The following is a 16,569-nucleotide window of genomic DNA, read 5'->3' as shown; positions in this document are numbered from 1 at the left end:
ATTCAACCGCTGTTGTGTTATGAGTCGAGGCTGTGAAATATGTAACGTAAGACTTTTATAAGTGATGTTCCAAGTGGTGTTGCATCAGACGTCCGAATACTTTGGAGTTTCCTGCAAGGAACCTCACAAAACACTGTAATGAGCACATATAAATGCCATAAACGAAAAGGAGCCATACTCGTAGAACTCCTCGCTGGGGGTCTTGGACTTGTTTGGCTTGGTTATGTTGAGCACCTTGGGCTGCCAGCAGTTTTCGGTGTTCCAGATGTTGTTGCAGCGGCTCCACGGGGCGTCTGAGCGGAACGCAGTGAAGAAGTAGTACAGCGTGTACGCTATGATCACGTTGTAGTACGTCGACATGAGGAAAGAGATGACGACACTTGCAAGGCCAGCACCTGCACAACATTCAATCACCTCCGGGATAAGAAAATGTACCAAGCAGAAACAGCTACAGCTTGATAACACATATTTACAGAGCACTGCTTCACGAGTGTCAGTCAGTTAACCAAGTAGAGTGAACAAGCTAGTCTAGCTGAGATAGAGCAAACAAATGTGGGACTAGAGTGATCTATAACATCACAAAAGTAAATACTTTGACTTCAGCACAGATTAAAAGAAAATTCTTTAAATTATGGTAACTATAAAGATCAAAAGTTACAATGAAGATTTTTAGTCACATAGTTCGGTGCACAGAAGATCTTATGATAAAATTTCCAGAAAATAGTTAGAGTATGATCTAAATTTCTAAATCACTGGAAATTCTGTTTGTATGATTAGTCATTGTGAATGTTTGGTGCAAACCAACATCAGGTTTGGCTAACTCACTTCATGAAGCAATAAAACTCCTATGCAAAAATTCTCAACAAGTGTTTTCAAACAAAATGGTTTACCAGTGTATTTAATGGCATATTTGTGGTAAAGAAATCCCAATTTTCTTAATTTTTTCAAATAGTTAACCACAGCTTGCAGTTGGTACAGAGCTTGTATTATCTTTTATGGAGCCACCGAGCACAGGATATAGTTATGGACACTTGCAGAAGTCAAAATATTCAGTAATTTCCTCTGGTGGTTATAAGCCTGAGCTTACTAGTTAATATTGTATCGCAACAGTATAAAAAAATTTTGCAAAATATTTTTTGTGGCCTGCTATGGCAAATATTTTTATGAAAAGTTTAAAACAAAAATCTTTTAAAACGTGGTTACATTTGGAAAAAAGTTACTTCACTATATGCAATATGCAAAGAATCCCACTCCCAGAACCTGTACATATAACTGCAAAATGCCCTGTGGTTTCATGGTTTAGTCTGTGTCGGTGAAAGGAAATGTGGATGCAAATTCATGAACTGTTCTTAGCACCAAATATGTGGAGTATTAATTTATGGGTGAGCAGATGTAATTTATCCCCAGTTCAGCGTTCAAGAGCCCTTTTTTATGTTGCGTGTAGTTACGTATCTCTTTTGGCATCAGTGATGTTAGAAAGTATGTAAAATTACATCGCCCAGGGGGTTTTAAATGTAGACCCTATGCATCAAAACTTGTTTCTGTAAACCTGTCTGTTAATAAATGGTTTCTTTAAGAACATTAGTTCACAGTGATTCATATGTTTTCTAAATTGCATAGAGTTGATTATACTATGTACAGAAGGCCCCTGTTTTTTGTCTGTTCAGTAAAATAGTCATTGCATCACAAGTATTTCTGCTAAGAGCCTTATTAAAAGCCACACTAATATGCATGCCATTGTACTGGGGTATAACGGATCAATACCTACCAATTTTACAATGTGCAAATCCAATAAAATTTTCCTTGAGAGATATGTCCCGAGACTACTGTGATAGGTTTTAAATATGTGGTTTGTTCTAAATACAAGTGGTGTACTACACCATTCCTCTTCAGGACACATCTATAGCACCACCAGCCCATTCGCTGAAAACTTAACATTGCCTCTCTGTCTTAACGAACAGTCATACCTTTAAATAAAGGGCAAATCTGACCCAGAGCACCAATGGGACCTCTTCTTGTGTATTGGCCCACTGCCAGTTCCATATACAGCAAAGGGATTCCACATATCACCAGAATTAGAAAATATGGCACCAAGAAAACACCTATAAAAGAACAAAAAATATATAAATTAACCAAGAATGACATACTCCATGAATACTACAAATAAACACCCTGAAATTTTGTAAAATTTTATCTAACAGACATGTCTGATAACAAATTCCTCCATTAAGTCAGTAAAGATTCTAGGCATGTCTGCTCATGCTATGTCAATCAAAAATCATCACATTATGAACAGCCAGGTCAGTTGGTTCATCTCAAAGTTACCAATGATCTTTGTTAGGCGCTCAAAACACAATTGTGCAACGGGAAATGTGGTTGAACCATGATCAAACCAATTTATCAAACAATAAAACTCCTGAAATATAATGCGGCAAATGGCTAACCATTAGTGAACAAAATATCTTTGTTGTTGCAACTCCCTAAGTGACTCAGTTTCGAGGCAAAACGGTTGCTGAGGTCCAAGCAGCAATGACACAATGTATTGGATAAAGACAATACTTCCTGCATGCAGAGGTTACAGCAGGGAACACAAAGGCAGCATAAAACCTGATATTAGACTAAGGGAGGGGTGAAGCCAAGAGGCCAAGAAGCTGTTGTGCCATATTGTCATTTTTTTTGTTTTACCACAAAGCATTGAGAGGATATAATGTCCGGCCTGTAGGTATCTAGCAATGGTTCGATTTGTCTGGCTTTACTTTCACTAGGATATGCTCCATATGGACTATTACAATATCTTTGCCAGGGAATCACACACAGACTGATTGTCGGCAGGTACAAACAGACAACATTTAGCTCTTTTAAGTATGTGAAGAATCATGCAGTTTTGGTCAAATATACTGGATGAGTTCAGATGGGGTGTGTGCTAATGAAAACTAGAAAACGAACCTTTGTCACACCTATATGTTGGTCATATATCCACTCAATGCTTTCCTATGAACAAAACAAAAATACAAGTGTTATGAATATAGCGCAGACAGCTGTGACCTCCGCTCTTGGCTTCACACTACCTTCTCCATCGATCCATTATCCGACCGTGTTAATGCAAGCACCTCCCTCCCTCCCCACATGCGTGGTTGCGGTACCTCTGCTGAGGACCCACACTTGGCGAACTGTCAAACAATGCACTAGTTCAAATGAACACTGACATGCTCGCCATGCTGCAGAACACACATGTAAGTCCAGCGAATACCAAATGTAATTCTGCGTTTTAGTCGTAGTAGTGCTTGTAATGGTTGCCTACGTCCCAGGCGCTTTATCTTCACGGCTGAGACTTTTGCAACAGAAACTGCGCACCCTAGGGAGTTGCAACATTAAGGATTTTTTTTTGTTCACGAGGTCTTATTTGTCGATAAGAAGACATCGGATATTCATAACATCGGAATGCATACATGTTGTATGTCATTATTGGGTGCCTTCCCCCTTCTCCTTAGTTGGTAAAAATCCGAAACGCAGGAAATATGCCGCCGTAGGAAATTTTTTGACGCGACCCTCAGTGAACATACATAGTAAAAGTTTGTGTACAGTCGGACCGATACGAATGTTGGCTGGACGGTGGGTAGTCCATGCCGTTGCAAGGACAAATGAGCGCGTAAAATAGTGGGGCTTTGCCACTTAACAGTTTCCCCACATGGCACAAAATGTTGCAAATACGTTTGATGAATCCATCACCCCACACAGAACAACATTTTCGGATATGCTAATAACAACTTTTCAATAAGATCATTTTACACTTCTTTAATTAATCTCATACAGGGAGTGTTGTGTGGGATTAACTTACTGCAGAATTGTAATGTATGCAATATTACATACATCACTTCTGTGATGCATAGCTTGGTTTGGATAGCAGATGACATGTACACAAATAAATGAAGGTGTGCAGGGCCATTGAGAAGAATTGGGGGGGGGGGGGGGGGTTCAAAATCCCCTCGGCCCGAACACAAGGGGGATCCGGCTGAGTTTTCATATTTTTTAATGTGTGATTTTATCTTCATGGTAAGACGACAATTGCTAATCATACAAGTCTATTGATAACAGAATTAATGGATGCGATACACTTCAAACATTTTTCACCTTCAATTTACGAAGAATGCTGGTTAAAAATTATTATCCAAGGATCTTCGTAAATTTACGGACACCGAGTTCACTTACTTTGGACATGAATCCCAAAGAATATTCTCGGTTTATTAACAAAACATTACATAAATAGTTAAAACTACAGTAAGAACACTCTTCTTTTGTTCAAGTATGTGCTTACACTTACCTTTGTTTAGAAAGGAACATATAACTCGGAAGTCGAAATACGGCTTAGTTTCCACGAAGATTCATTTATATGAAATTACAAAGAAAGCTTTGTTTATTTGAGTTTAAAAGTACGCAAATTTACTGCAATTTCCAACAGTGTACGCGCAGGTTATATTTACAGTGGTTAAAGCCACAGTAACCTTAACAGTTTAAAAGTCTTTAAACAGTTTCCAAACTGTGGGTTTTGAAACGCTGCACAAAATTATTGGCCCCCGGGACCTTGGTTCCTCTCGACAGCCATGATGCCGGTGTGATAAGCCGGGAGGCTGTGTTTGGATCCCCAGACACTATCACTGGGAGATCACCACGGTGTGACAAGGGCATACTTCAAGGCTGAACCGAGGAAGAAAATCTTCCACAAGTGAAAAATCCCCGAGCCAGGCGGAGATCGAACCCGGAACATTTGGTTCATCAGCCATTAAGGGGAAAATAAATTATTTTTTTCATATCTTCGGTAGCTTCTCATGAGTGAGATTTTGTGGTGAGAATTGTGTCTATTTCAGATTTCACAAATTGACGCCCAGGCATTCTCGCGCTGGACTCGAACCCAGTAACCTCGCCCGAATGCTGATCGACGCCACCGCGCCTTTTATTACCAACTCACACGAGACGAAAGATGTTTTCTATTTAGCTATACACCCCTACTGGCCCCTATTTTTTTTTAAAACGCACACGTAATTCATTCGAATATTTATAAGAATATAAAAATTTATTAAGATAAATTAGCAAAACCATCGACGAAATTTCAGTTCCAGGTTGACTCAAAAACGTGGTTTAAAAGAGTTTTATCCTTCAAATATTCTGGGGGAGGGTCTACAAACCGACCTTTACTCTGGGGACTATTCCATACCCCCACCCTGAGGCCCAACAGTAAGGCCATCCTCCAAGACATCAGGGGCCCGCCACTGGGACACCAGTCGGACTACAGCTGCACACAGAAATTACAGTAAACTTGCAGACATTTCAACGAATAATTCGCCTAAAATAAACGAAGAGTTCTCCGCAATTTAAGATAACCAGATCTTCACATAACCTACGCCGTATTTAAACTTTTCAGCTCTGTTTTTTTCCTTAGAGACCGGGTAAACACACACGTATAAGACATTAGAGTGTTCTTGCAAGTAGTCTTTACACGTTTTTTGAGGTTTTACTGATATACCAAGACACTTCTTGTGGATTCACGCCCAAAGTAAGTGAACTCAACACCCGCAAGCCGACGAAGATAACGGTAAGTTGTAAGCAGCGTGCCCCAGTGAGACGCGGGAACACTCGCCTCCGCCGCTCTTGTAGCAGAGGTAGGGGAACCGCCAGACGTTGCCGAGCCCCACGCAGTAGCCGACGCAGGCGAGCACGAACTGCGCCTTGTTGGCCCAGTGCTGGCGGCGCGGCGGGCGGTAGTCTGTGAACTCGTCCAGCGGGTCGTAGTAGGTGCTGCCGCTGCTCGCCGAGCTCAGCTCCAGCTCCGTGGGTCTGCGGGCAGGTCCGGCCCCCGGGGTCACGCCGAACACCCCCGCAACAACCCCTTACCCCAACATCCCTTCCCAGGCCAGCTTCAGGTAACGGCCACTGACCTTTGGACGCGCGTTAATGACAGGAATCACACATATTTAAACAGTTAAATGCAGGGGCGCAACAACAAGGGGGGGGGGGCAAGGGTATTTTGCCCCCCCCCCCTTCTGAAACCTTGAAGTGGGGGCAAACGGGGGCAAAGAAAGTGCTGTGTAATCAACTTTTAGATAATAAAACTGCTTAAATAGCACCATTTTCCACCTTGAAATACAAATTTTCCCGGGGGAGGACCTCCCGAACCCCCCCGCTTCAATAGGGGGGATCGATTATTCTTTATAAAAAGGTATATTGCCCCCCCTTTGGAAATTTAGTTGTTGCGCCCCTGGTTAAATGTATATATTTAAAATGAGATACAATTTTTGAATTGTATTTACCGTCGAGTGTGACTTACTTCTTTTTTTTTTTTTTTTAATGTATTTCGTGCCTTCAGAGCACATAGCTCTGGCAGCTGTTTCAAATCCCCTATAGTCGGCCATTACCATTCTTTTTTTTTTTTTCTCTCCACAGTTTATAACAGTCTCTACAGTTGTGAACAGCGTCTGGCCACGTGTCTGCAGTGATTTGTCATAAAACCATATTTTAGTGAAAATGGGGAAAAAAAAGTTTCTTCTGACAATAAATAAAAAGCAATTGGAAAAATTTTGGTAAATGTTTATTTTGTTCAAAACATCAACCAATTAGGTAACTAAACTGTTTAAATATATTTAATTTCTGTAATTAATTATTTAATATCGTGAGGAATAAAAGAAAATGAAAATGTAAAAAAAGATTGATCCTAGTTGGTATCGAACCCGGGCCGGCAGATTGTCAGACCATGCGATTAACCACTACAATATACCACTTACTTGACAATATGATGAAACAATTAGCTTTCACACTGTATACTTTACAACCTTTTTTTGCTTTTAATCGGGTCGTTATATAGGTATAAGAACGAAACAATTTTTTTTTTTTTTTTTTTTTTAAATGGTTTTAAGCTGTAACCTTCACTACAACCAAGCGCAGGGAGGCATTCTCTCACCACTTCAACATAATTAACAAAGGTGGCAACATTTTAAGGCATTGGTACATATTACCCATTTACCAAGCACCCAGAAGACGGAGTAGACTTACAATTAGAAAGTAGGTACTGAAAAATTTCGCATGGAATCGTTATGGCCAAATGCAGGTACAACAGGCGACAGCAGTCCAACATGAATTCTGGATCCTCCACGCATCGATCAAAAGACAAATACTGTCATGTCTATTGACACCGACTTTTCCTTAAGTAGTAAATGAGAAAGTTAAGGGCCATTTAGAGAAAACCAATGTAATGAACACAGCAGTAATGGTTGACAGTGTGAAGTAACGAGGGAAGAAGCGTGATTTTAATTTATAGTCACGTTGTATTAAAAAAAAAAATTAGTCCTATATGCACTATACATAGGCCTACATTGATATTTCAACACAATAAACAAATTCTGCAAAGAATGTATGACCGCACGCAATCAAATAATTGCTCACAATTTTATGAATAGTGTAAAAACTTAAATTAAAATTTTAATTATCTATTTCGAGCAATAAATTGTGATGACGGGTCTCTACGCACAATCCCGAACTATAGAGATGGTTCTCCAATAGCAGAACGTTTTACAGGATAGCAACATACATATGAGGAGTCACCAAATTGTGCACAGTTTATGCCCATGTTCAAAAATAAAATAAATTAAAAAAAAGAGGCGAAAAAGACAGTACGCAGGAGAGATGTTAAGTACTTTCGCAATAATTACACTGCTTCAAGATACAGACAGGAATTAGAGTTGTCACTTCGTTACGTCACTCAGAAGCTTAAACGGGAACAGCTTTGTCCTTTTCTACACGTAAGATGAATGTCTACAAAACATACACTCTGTTCGCCGTAGCGCACGCAGCTTTGTACTATCTGTTCATTTAACCAGATGTTATGGGGTTCCAATGCAAAAGCACTTTCGTGGGCAAGGCGCACGAAAGAAAATATAATCTGTACAGTAGCCAAATTGTTTCGACCACAGGACACGCCCATTTGGGGTTAGACTGCCAAAGAAGAGTTTTTTTAAACGAATAATAATAATAATAACAATAACCACAAGACGTCGGTAGTTAGTGGTTGAGCCACTCGCTTCACAGCACGGTGATCCTCGTCGGATTGTCGCAAGCATGAAACATGGCGGACGTCACCGTATGATCTCATTCCCACGACGCAAATACATCAAACCTTCATTAGTTATTATTATACCTTTCCTTCCAACGCCAATACATATCATATCACAGGAAAATCTATGCGTATCTCTACAATTGTCAGAAACGCGTGTAATTATTTGTGTTTATACTATGGGCCGAATCGAAATTTTCCAGTCTGGTGACGTAGTTCCAATTAATATAATATATATAGTATGAACTATAAACAAGTATGATATAATTAATACGAACTTATAAACTAAGGACATAAGGCAGTGCTTAGGTCTACACAAGGTAAACTACGCGAAGGAAACCTCAAACTATCCGTTCCCACCATCACCATGTACCAACTTGTCCCATTTGTAAATAAACACACGTGTCACTGTTTGCATCCCCTCCCCCCCCCCCCCCGACCCAAAGATGAATGAACAACTAGCGGTCCAACGACTGTCCCGCGTGGAGAAGAGCAATACGGGATGTGTGTACGTCCTCACTTCGCGATGGAAGGCGATAAAGGGCTGGAAAAGGCGCGGTCTTGTCCACACGGACCGCTCGTGTTTGCTCCGCACACACACACATGCATCTACTTGCGGGCTCAGTAGCACCTCCTTACTGCACGTGTTAGCGCTCACACACGAGCCGGAGACGCGCGACGCTGTTTGGTCGCGCTCGCCTGATTTCTTCCTCACAGGACACCGAGGCCGTTCCGTTTACTCACCCGGGCGCATTGGCGGAACTATTTAACTGTCTGGAATCTTTCAAAATGTTGTGGTCAGTTTGCAACAATGTTTCTTGACATGTCAAGATCGGAGAGGGCAACACTGCTAGTGACTAGGCCCCAGAAAATACGGTCGAGATTCAATCGGAAATAGCTGCGCCCCGTGTTGAAGACTGTTCTATCCACCAGGGGAGTGCGATAGAACTACAGTATGTTCGCAAATATCTTGGTCCCTAAAATGCTTGCGAAAATATGGGCAGTGTCCACGTATCAGTGTGAAGCGCGACTACACGGAAGATGCGCTGGTGGGGGACACACTACGTTGCAGCTCAATTTTTTTAAGTGTGAGAAACATTTCATAGTATAATTTTACTTTCGTATTTTCATCGCCGGCAAAGATGTAAAGAGGCACGTTAAGTTTTCTCCTTCGTATCCATTATTATTATTATTATTATTGAAGTTATACTTCTTTAGGCACCTTATAAAAAAATGATAAGAGTGAATTGTTACGATGCGCGCGCATCATGCAATGAAAATTTCACAGAATAAAAAAAAAAGAAAAAAAAGAGCTACATTCAAAGAATAATTATATGTGTGCTTTTAAACCATGTATTTTAGTGATTCATACCATATAATTATAAACATTTATTTGTTGTGAATGTTAGTGTTTAAAAACGTATTCAAGTGTATTTTAATAACTGAGGTATGTATAATTTATTTTAATTGTTATTGATTACATTATTATTTACTAAATTATTAAAATTAATAAATTAAAAATAAAAAATCAGCATATTTATTAATTTTCATTATTAATTTTAATTAATCGCGATTATTTTACTAAATTAAACAATTAATTTTATACACGTGTTTATATAAATATGAAATCGCAGTATTTATTTATTTGATTAAATTTATATTTCACCAACAGTATTTATAATATCAATCCAAGCGTTTTGGTATTATATTTATATTAATTATTTGCATTCAAAATTAAAGTTAGTTTTTTTGAAGTGAAACTTCTAATGCGACTTCCAACAAGGTTGCTTTAAACGTTTAACGCTCCTGGGGAGGGGGAATAGAAAGAGACAGAGCGAGTGTGTGTCATTTCTCTATGTCCACGAGGTCTCGCCGAATCAATTTTCTCCTTGGGGCGAACCCGTCCGCTTAATCAAATAAACAGCTTTTATCGTTGAATGATTTCATGATTTATTTTAGTTTGATTTGATACAATATGATTTCACTAAAAATCAATTTCTACCCCTTCGTATTTTCATTTCCACATTACGAAGTTTCAATTTTTCCGCGCGGAGGGACTCCACGCACTTTTTTTTTTTTTTTTTATCACGGCACGTAAGTATGAACTCTAACGCGCGTAGGTAATTGGACGAGCACTTGTCATGCCGCGCGCTCGCTCCCGCCCGCCGTGTCCTCGGCCACGCAAACGAGCTGGCGCAACGAGCCCCATTAACCCGGTAGACGCGCGGCTGCTGATGGATCGTGTCGGTCGACCTTGGGGACGCGCGAGGTCGGGCCGGACCGCGCTTAACCGACACCGCCGTGCGCACAGACGTGCGCGCCGGCGCTGCTCTCGGGCTACCTTCGGCGGCGTCCTGCCTCGCTCCCCCCTCCCCCACGTGCAACGTCTCTGCTCTCTCGGCAGTCACTCCGCGGACGCAGGGCCGGTGCAAGGTAAATTGGCGCCCTAAAGCGAAAAAACCTTAATGCACCCTCCCCCCTTCCCCGCCGGACACCCCAAAAAAAAATTTCCTTGCCTCAAAATACATCACGTAAGCCTAAAATTTTGTCAACAATCAAATGTAAGCAGGCTTGTGTTTTTTTTTTTTTACTTTTTTACTTATTACAAATCATAAACAGGTCACCGTGGACTTTAAATGATTACTTATATCAATATAAACATTCAAAACTGTTACAAAAATCCATTTTCATCTAGTTTCAATAATCGTTAAACATATTATATCAGCTGTTATGTGTCGTGCTGCGCCGCCCCCAGCTACTTGGCGCCCTAGGAGGTTGCCTAGTTCGCCTATATGGACGCGCCGGCCCTGCGCGGACGGCACGGAAGTCGACTGGAACGGAAATCTGCAACCACGGCGCTGCCATCTGCGGAAGCCTCAGATATCTCGAAAATATGGCGGACCCACGTGTGACTCATCCGTATATATCGCTTCCGTGAGCACCGCAGAATTTACACCGCGCATAAGTATTAAAAATATTAAACTTAAAAATAGCACGGCTATACTTCAATAATTCCTGTTATAATTTATAGTTATAATGACAACTTAATAAATAAGTTGTAATCCTAGCATTACAATTCTGACAACTCTTATTTAACATTGAAATGTAGAGATAGAAGCGTTCATCATACTGTAAAGACACAACAAATTATTAGCCTACATATATTCCACGCCATTAAACAGTAAATTAATTTCGTGGTTAAATTTTTACTGTTAAATTTTGAATCAGCTCAGTAAGTTTTAAGGATTGTTTCTAAAAAGTAGTAACAAACCGATTTCAGTTGTATAAGCAAAACATGTCATTGTAAACTGTACAAAACATTTTTACTTTTCTGAAGAATTATTCTTGCAATGTTAGTTTGTGTCTGATGATGACGGGAACAGATGCCAGTTCCCGAAACGTCGCAATTGATGCGTTCGTCCATGCTGTCGTCGTTGTGCCGTTCACATTAGCTGTTAACACCCACTTTTACCAGTACTACTATGCTGTATGCTCCACATACGTACTCTAATTAATCCATTCTATCACAATCAATAACTATTTCACAATTTATGTTGACGTTTTAATTACATGTGATAATTAAAGAAAAAATAGGGCGTGGCTGTGTCATGGACACGGCCGTGTGTTGTACGTGAATACACTTTTTGACGCGTATAGGCCGACATTATATATAGCCTATATATATATATATATATATATATATATTATTTTAACACCATATATACTTATGTATATATATTCACTGTAACTATTTTACACTAATGTTTTATGTACGCAATCGATAGATTTTGACGAAAGCTGACGATTGAAACTTTAAACGAACGTCGTAGCTTCTCCGAATAAAAAATTATAGTAAATGGAAATCTTGAAACGCAAAAAAATGACCTCAAAATGGCGGCGATTTCCCCTACACCGCGCGCAATGCGTCACAGTGCTCACTTAGCGTAACGAATTATTTGATCCTTTAGCTATCCAGTGGTGTAATTAAATTTTGGATGGAGACGATAGATATCTAGCTGCAACACCAAACTGTATCCCCCGATTTGTTATCATTCTTTTTTTTTTAATTGCGTCCCACTATGGAAGCAATTTTAAAGACGTATTCAAGTCAATCAAAAAAACACCGTGCGATATTCGCACTAGTATGTAGTTATAGTTTTAGATGACGTAACCGAGCGGCGAGAGGTCGCGTGAGGGCACGAGGCGTGGGCGACGCGAGTTCGCCGGCCGCCATGTTGTCTTCCCCGCTGTCGCGCGCGCGGTCAGTTGACACGCACACTCCAGCAGGAGCGCACGCGGAATTCCATCTCCCTGGGCAAGGGGGGACGGGATGAACAACTTTTCCCGCTGTTTGGTTTGCTTTCAAGTGCTTTCCATTTGTCGGTGCGCCCTTAAATATTCAGCTCCACTAACTTCCAAATAATCCCAACACTTTTGGATCTTTGCTGAGTGTTTTTTTTGTCAGTCGATTACGTGTTGAAATATTATGAAACTGCTCGGTTCAACACGTCAATCGGTGCAGGTGCATCTGTTGGCAGGAATAGCTGTCAGAAGTCGGATTAAATAATGTTCGGTTTAGCTAGACTGCACTCTGGTTCATCTACCAGACCAATTTTATACACGGTAATACAAAATTTTAGTTTAGACCGAAGGAGATGATTGTTATACTTGATCAGGAAATTATATAGGTAACTATTTAGCGCGGAGAAAACTTGAAACACTTTTTAGAGTTATAATTTAAAGAGTCAGAGATGATTCAATTACGATGAAGTTTAAAATGTACGGGTATAACAATGGCAAGAGTTTCTATCTTTCTCAGTTTTTAAATGTTTTGCTGCGTGAGCTACGCTGAATCCTGAGAGAGCTCTTCAGAAAATCGTGACTGATTCGTGGTAGTTTCCACAGTTTGGTTCCTGGAGCGTGGGTGCTCGCTTCGCCAGGCGCAGTCCAGACGCGCGCGCGCCTTTGTCCGGGCGAGGCGCGCGTCGGGTGCGTGCCCGGCATGAGCAACGAACACTCTCCTTCCAGGGCGATTTCCAGGTGTTGCGAAACAGCGGCGAGGCGGCCCGGATCAGGCGATACTCCGCGTCGCCGTCACCGCGCGCCGATGTAGGCCTCAGCAAGGTGGCGAGCACTCGCAGCCAGCCCGGGAGTTCTCACGTGGAACTCTTTCGCGGCCGGCGGAGCACGAATCATCCGGAGAGTAACGGAAAGCGCAACGCTCAGGAGTGGGGCATTCGATGGGGGAATATTTACTGAGCGCTGCGCTGCGCTCCTCAACCACGGGGCAAGCGTTGCTGCTGCCATTTTTTTTCGTTACGCAGCGGACACACGGAGACAGACTCGTCCTGCTGACTGCTGTTCCTCGCTGGGAAACACTGCGATAACAACACTTAGGACGTCCCCCAGAGGCACATCTATTAGAAATGATGGTATTTAGTAGGGTATTGTGTTTTACCGTTCAACTGAGTTATTGCAGTGTGAAGTTTAAATCCCAGTGCGTGCGCCGGACACGAGCCCATTTTTTTTAAAGACGTTTATGTTTTTTTTTAAATAAATTTTCTTAAATACAAAGATAATTTTGCTCTCCGTTATTTCAACGTATGCAACGGTAAGTTACAACAACCACAATACATTCACGATATTTCGACACTCCCGATCCTAGAGTCTTATCTGTCAATCGATATAATCGTCCCTTCAGGTGCTTTGCAAATGGCCGCCAAACAATACATTCAGTTTCAGTAGAACATTATAAAGTCTAAAAAAAACAGCTTGAAATTTCTTGAAAGTGGGGCTTATTGTGTTACAAGTATTAAATAAATTGCTAAAGCCGTATAATCGTATTGTTTTACCTTTTAATTTCTAAAGCGGAATATGTTTTCTGACAATGGCTTACATAAGTTTTAAAAATCATTTCTAGGTATGAATATTCAGGTACAGAATGTGCAACATTTTACAGGGATACGGGGTATAACTTTTCCTCTATTACGTCATAAATGAATAGAGTCGGCGCTTTTAAGTCCCCAAAATAAAATGGGCGCGTGATTGTCACGTGCGTCAGAGGCGAAACTTCGCACTTCAAACATTCCACTTGAACGAAAAAAACAAAATATGTACATATAAATTCACATGAATGATAATATTAAACAAGTAAGAACACGATGGCGGTATACACTGGATGTTTACCGGCAGAGTCATACTGTGTTCGATATCCCCCCTCCCGGCCCATCCCTCAATCCAATCATCGATCACCCCACTCGTGAGCTACGATCTGATGTGTCATCGCCCACAGGCTGTGAACAGGAACGTAACTAGAGGGGGGTGACGGGGCTTGTGCCCCGGGCGCCGCTATTGGGGGAGGAGGACGCTTAACTGGCAGAGTAATTTTTACTGGATATTTACTTGAATAGCCTATGGTTTTGTTAGAATACAAAAAAAAATTGTGGGAGGGCAGATCAACTAAATTATTTGTATTGAAATATACCTAAATTTACATATATATATTAAAATATTTAAATACCGGTATTTTTCGCGTACCATCCAACTTGCGATGTTTTTTTTACCATCTATGTTGAATAAAAAAAAAATTTGTAATAGTGGAATTAATTGTGGTTGCGATAGAGGTTTTGTCGGGAAATATTTGGTTGGTTTAAAAAAAAGGGGGAGGGAGGAAGGTGATTGCTTGCCCCGGGTGGAAACTAGTCTAGTAACGTCCTTGGCTGTGAAGAAAGCGCGTTGCCGATGAAAAGGCTGCTCGCCAGGGCAGTGCCTTGAGCGCATGAGGCGTCATACGCGAGTCGTGTGTGCAAGGGGGGAGGTATGCGGGGTCCCAACCCCTCCCTTCCAGAAGACAGAATAAGACAATTACAGTAACTTAGCTACACGAGGTTACAGAGAGATTATTTTAGAATAATTCGTAATACTTAGTGGCCTACGATCATGGAGACGACATTCTGTGACGTGGTTGAAGTCACTTTTCAACCTCGCCGTCGCCATGCTGTCCCGCCCAAAAAAATTGCGGAGATGGTGCTTGACAACGTCTGATGATGGTTAGTAAGTATGGATTAAGAATCTCCGTCATTAAAAGCAGCCAACTTGATAAAATTAGTCGTTTAAAACTGTTTCCACAATGCAAATAACGTTTGGTCACGGATAAAAAAAAGGCTCAAGGTACCCATCGGCAAATGCGTGGTTTTACGTCGTAATATCTCGCACAGAGGCCTGAAGTGACGGAACCTCCACGGTTTAAGTGGATACTGAAGCGATGCTCGTGAACTTGAGTCACGCAGGGCCGTTGGAATCGAACCCGCAACCCTTGTCTTGAACATTACCGTCTAGTGGTGCAAAAATTGGTGTAATATTAAATCAAGCAAACATAATATTAAATACAAGAGGAGTAATCATTGGTCAATGTTCAGAAATGTGTGGAATAATTCATGGATTTATGACTATCTTTGTACAAAGAGTTCCTATTAATGATTATATTAAATGAATAAATAAATCATCCAATCAATGAAAGCAAGCAATGGTCTCTTAAACCACTTTATAGTAATTAGCATCTAAGTTTGTAAAGAAAATTAGTTAATAAATGATGTTAGTAACTATGTCCTAATAAAACAATAATTTAAAGCTTAATTTTTTTAATTTCATTACTAAACTATAACATGGAATATTATAATAATACAATTTCATATAATATATTTCCATACAGGAATTAAAAAAATATTAATGAATTCAAAAATAAAAATGGAAAAACCTGAAAATGATAGAATATCCGATAATGAAAGCAGGACAAAGGACCATACACGCACGCAGGAACACGAGGTCATCGACGGCAATGAGCGCCTCAAGTGCGAATCTGACCGTGAGTGGACGGTCAGTGTGGCCGGCACGAAGTACATACGTGGTTCTCACGGAGCATGTCTCAACATCCTCTTTCCCCGCGGACCAATCAGCGCGACCCACTTCGCGCCCGCCCAGCTCCCCCGCAATTGCCGCAACCTAGGCCTGGATCTGGAGTGCCCCACCAATCCCCGATCGCCCCGCGCCCCGAGGACAGAAGGGCTCCAATTGGCGACTCCATCGACACCTCGTTGGGCGAGGTCGTCTCCATCGTCCGCCTCACGCAGCGTAAATGGCGTACACTGCTGCCAGATTGATACTATCCGGGTTGTTCAAACTAAAAGTCTTATTTTTGCATGTCAGCGTTAATCATAAGTTTTAATACGTTTTCTAACCATACTATTTCTTTATTACTCTAAGACCATAAAATAGTGTCTACTGGGAGTTTTATTACAGTTGTAGTCATTCTGACAGGAAAAAAAATTATTAAACGCTACACATCAATTATTATTTCACAAGGACAAAATATTTGTAAGTCAGTAACCATTAATAAATAGGCATTCCATGAAAGTATGTGCAAAGCTGAAAAGAGCCAAACTTCTTAAAATTAAATGACATAAGTAAAA

General features: G+C 40.9%; 1 protein-coding gene across 1 annotated transcript in view; it reads right to left on the bottom strand.

The window, feature by feature from the left end:
• Positions 1 to 16,569, bottom strand: part of LOC134532939 (sodium- and chloride-dependent GABA transporter ine) — a 71,572-nt gene that overhangs the window by 24,948 nt on the left and 30,055 nt on the right. The window contains exons 3-5 of the mRNA XM_063370012.1: positions 5,636 to 5,832; positions 1,968 to 2,102; positions 179 to 395 (exon numbers count right to left, since the gene is read on the bottom strand). Of these exons, the coding sequence (XP_063226082.1) occupies positions 179 to 395; positions 1,968 to 2,102; positions 5,636 to 5,832 (549 nt within the window). The remainder of the gene's footprint in view (positions 1 to 178; positions 396 to 1,967; positions 2,103 to 5,635; positions 5,833 to 16,569) is intronic.

This window comes from Bacillus rossius, chromosome 6 (assembly GCF_032445375.1).
Source record: "Bacillus rossius redtenbacheri isolate Brsri chromosome 6, Brsri_v3, whole genome shotgun sequence".
Classification (NCBI taxonomy): domain Eukaryota; kingdom Metazoa; phylum Arthropoda; class Insecta; order Phasmatodea; family Bacillidae; genus Bacillus; species Bacillus rossius.
This window is presented reverse-complemented; position numbering and strand designations above follow the sequence as displayed.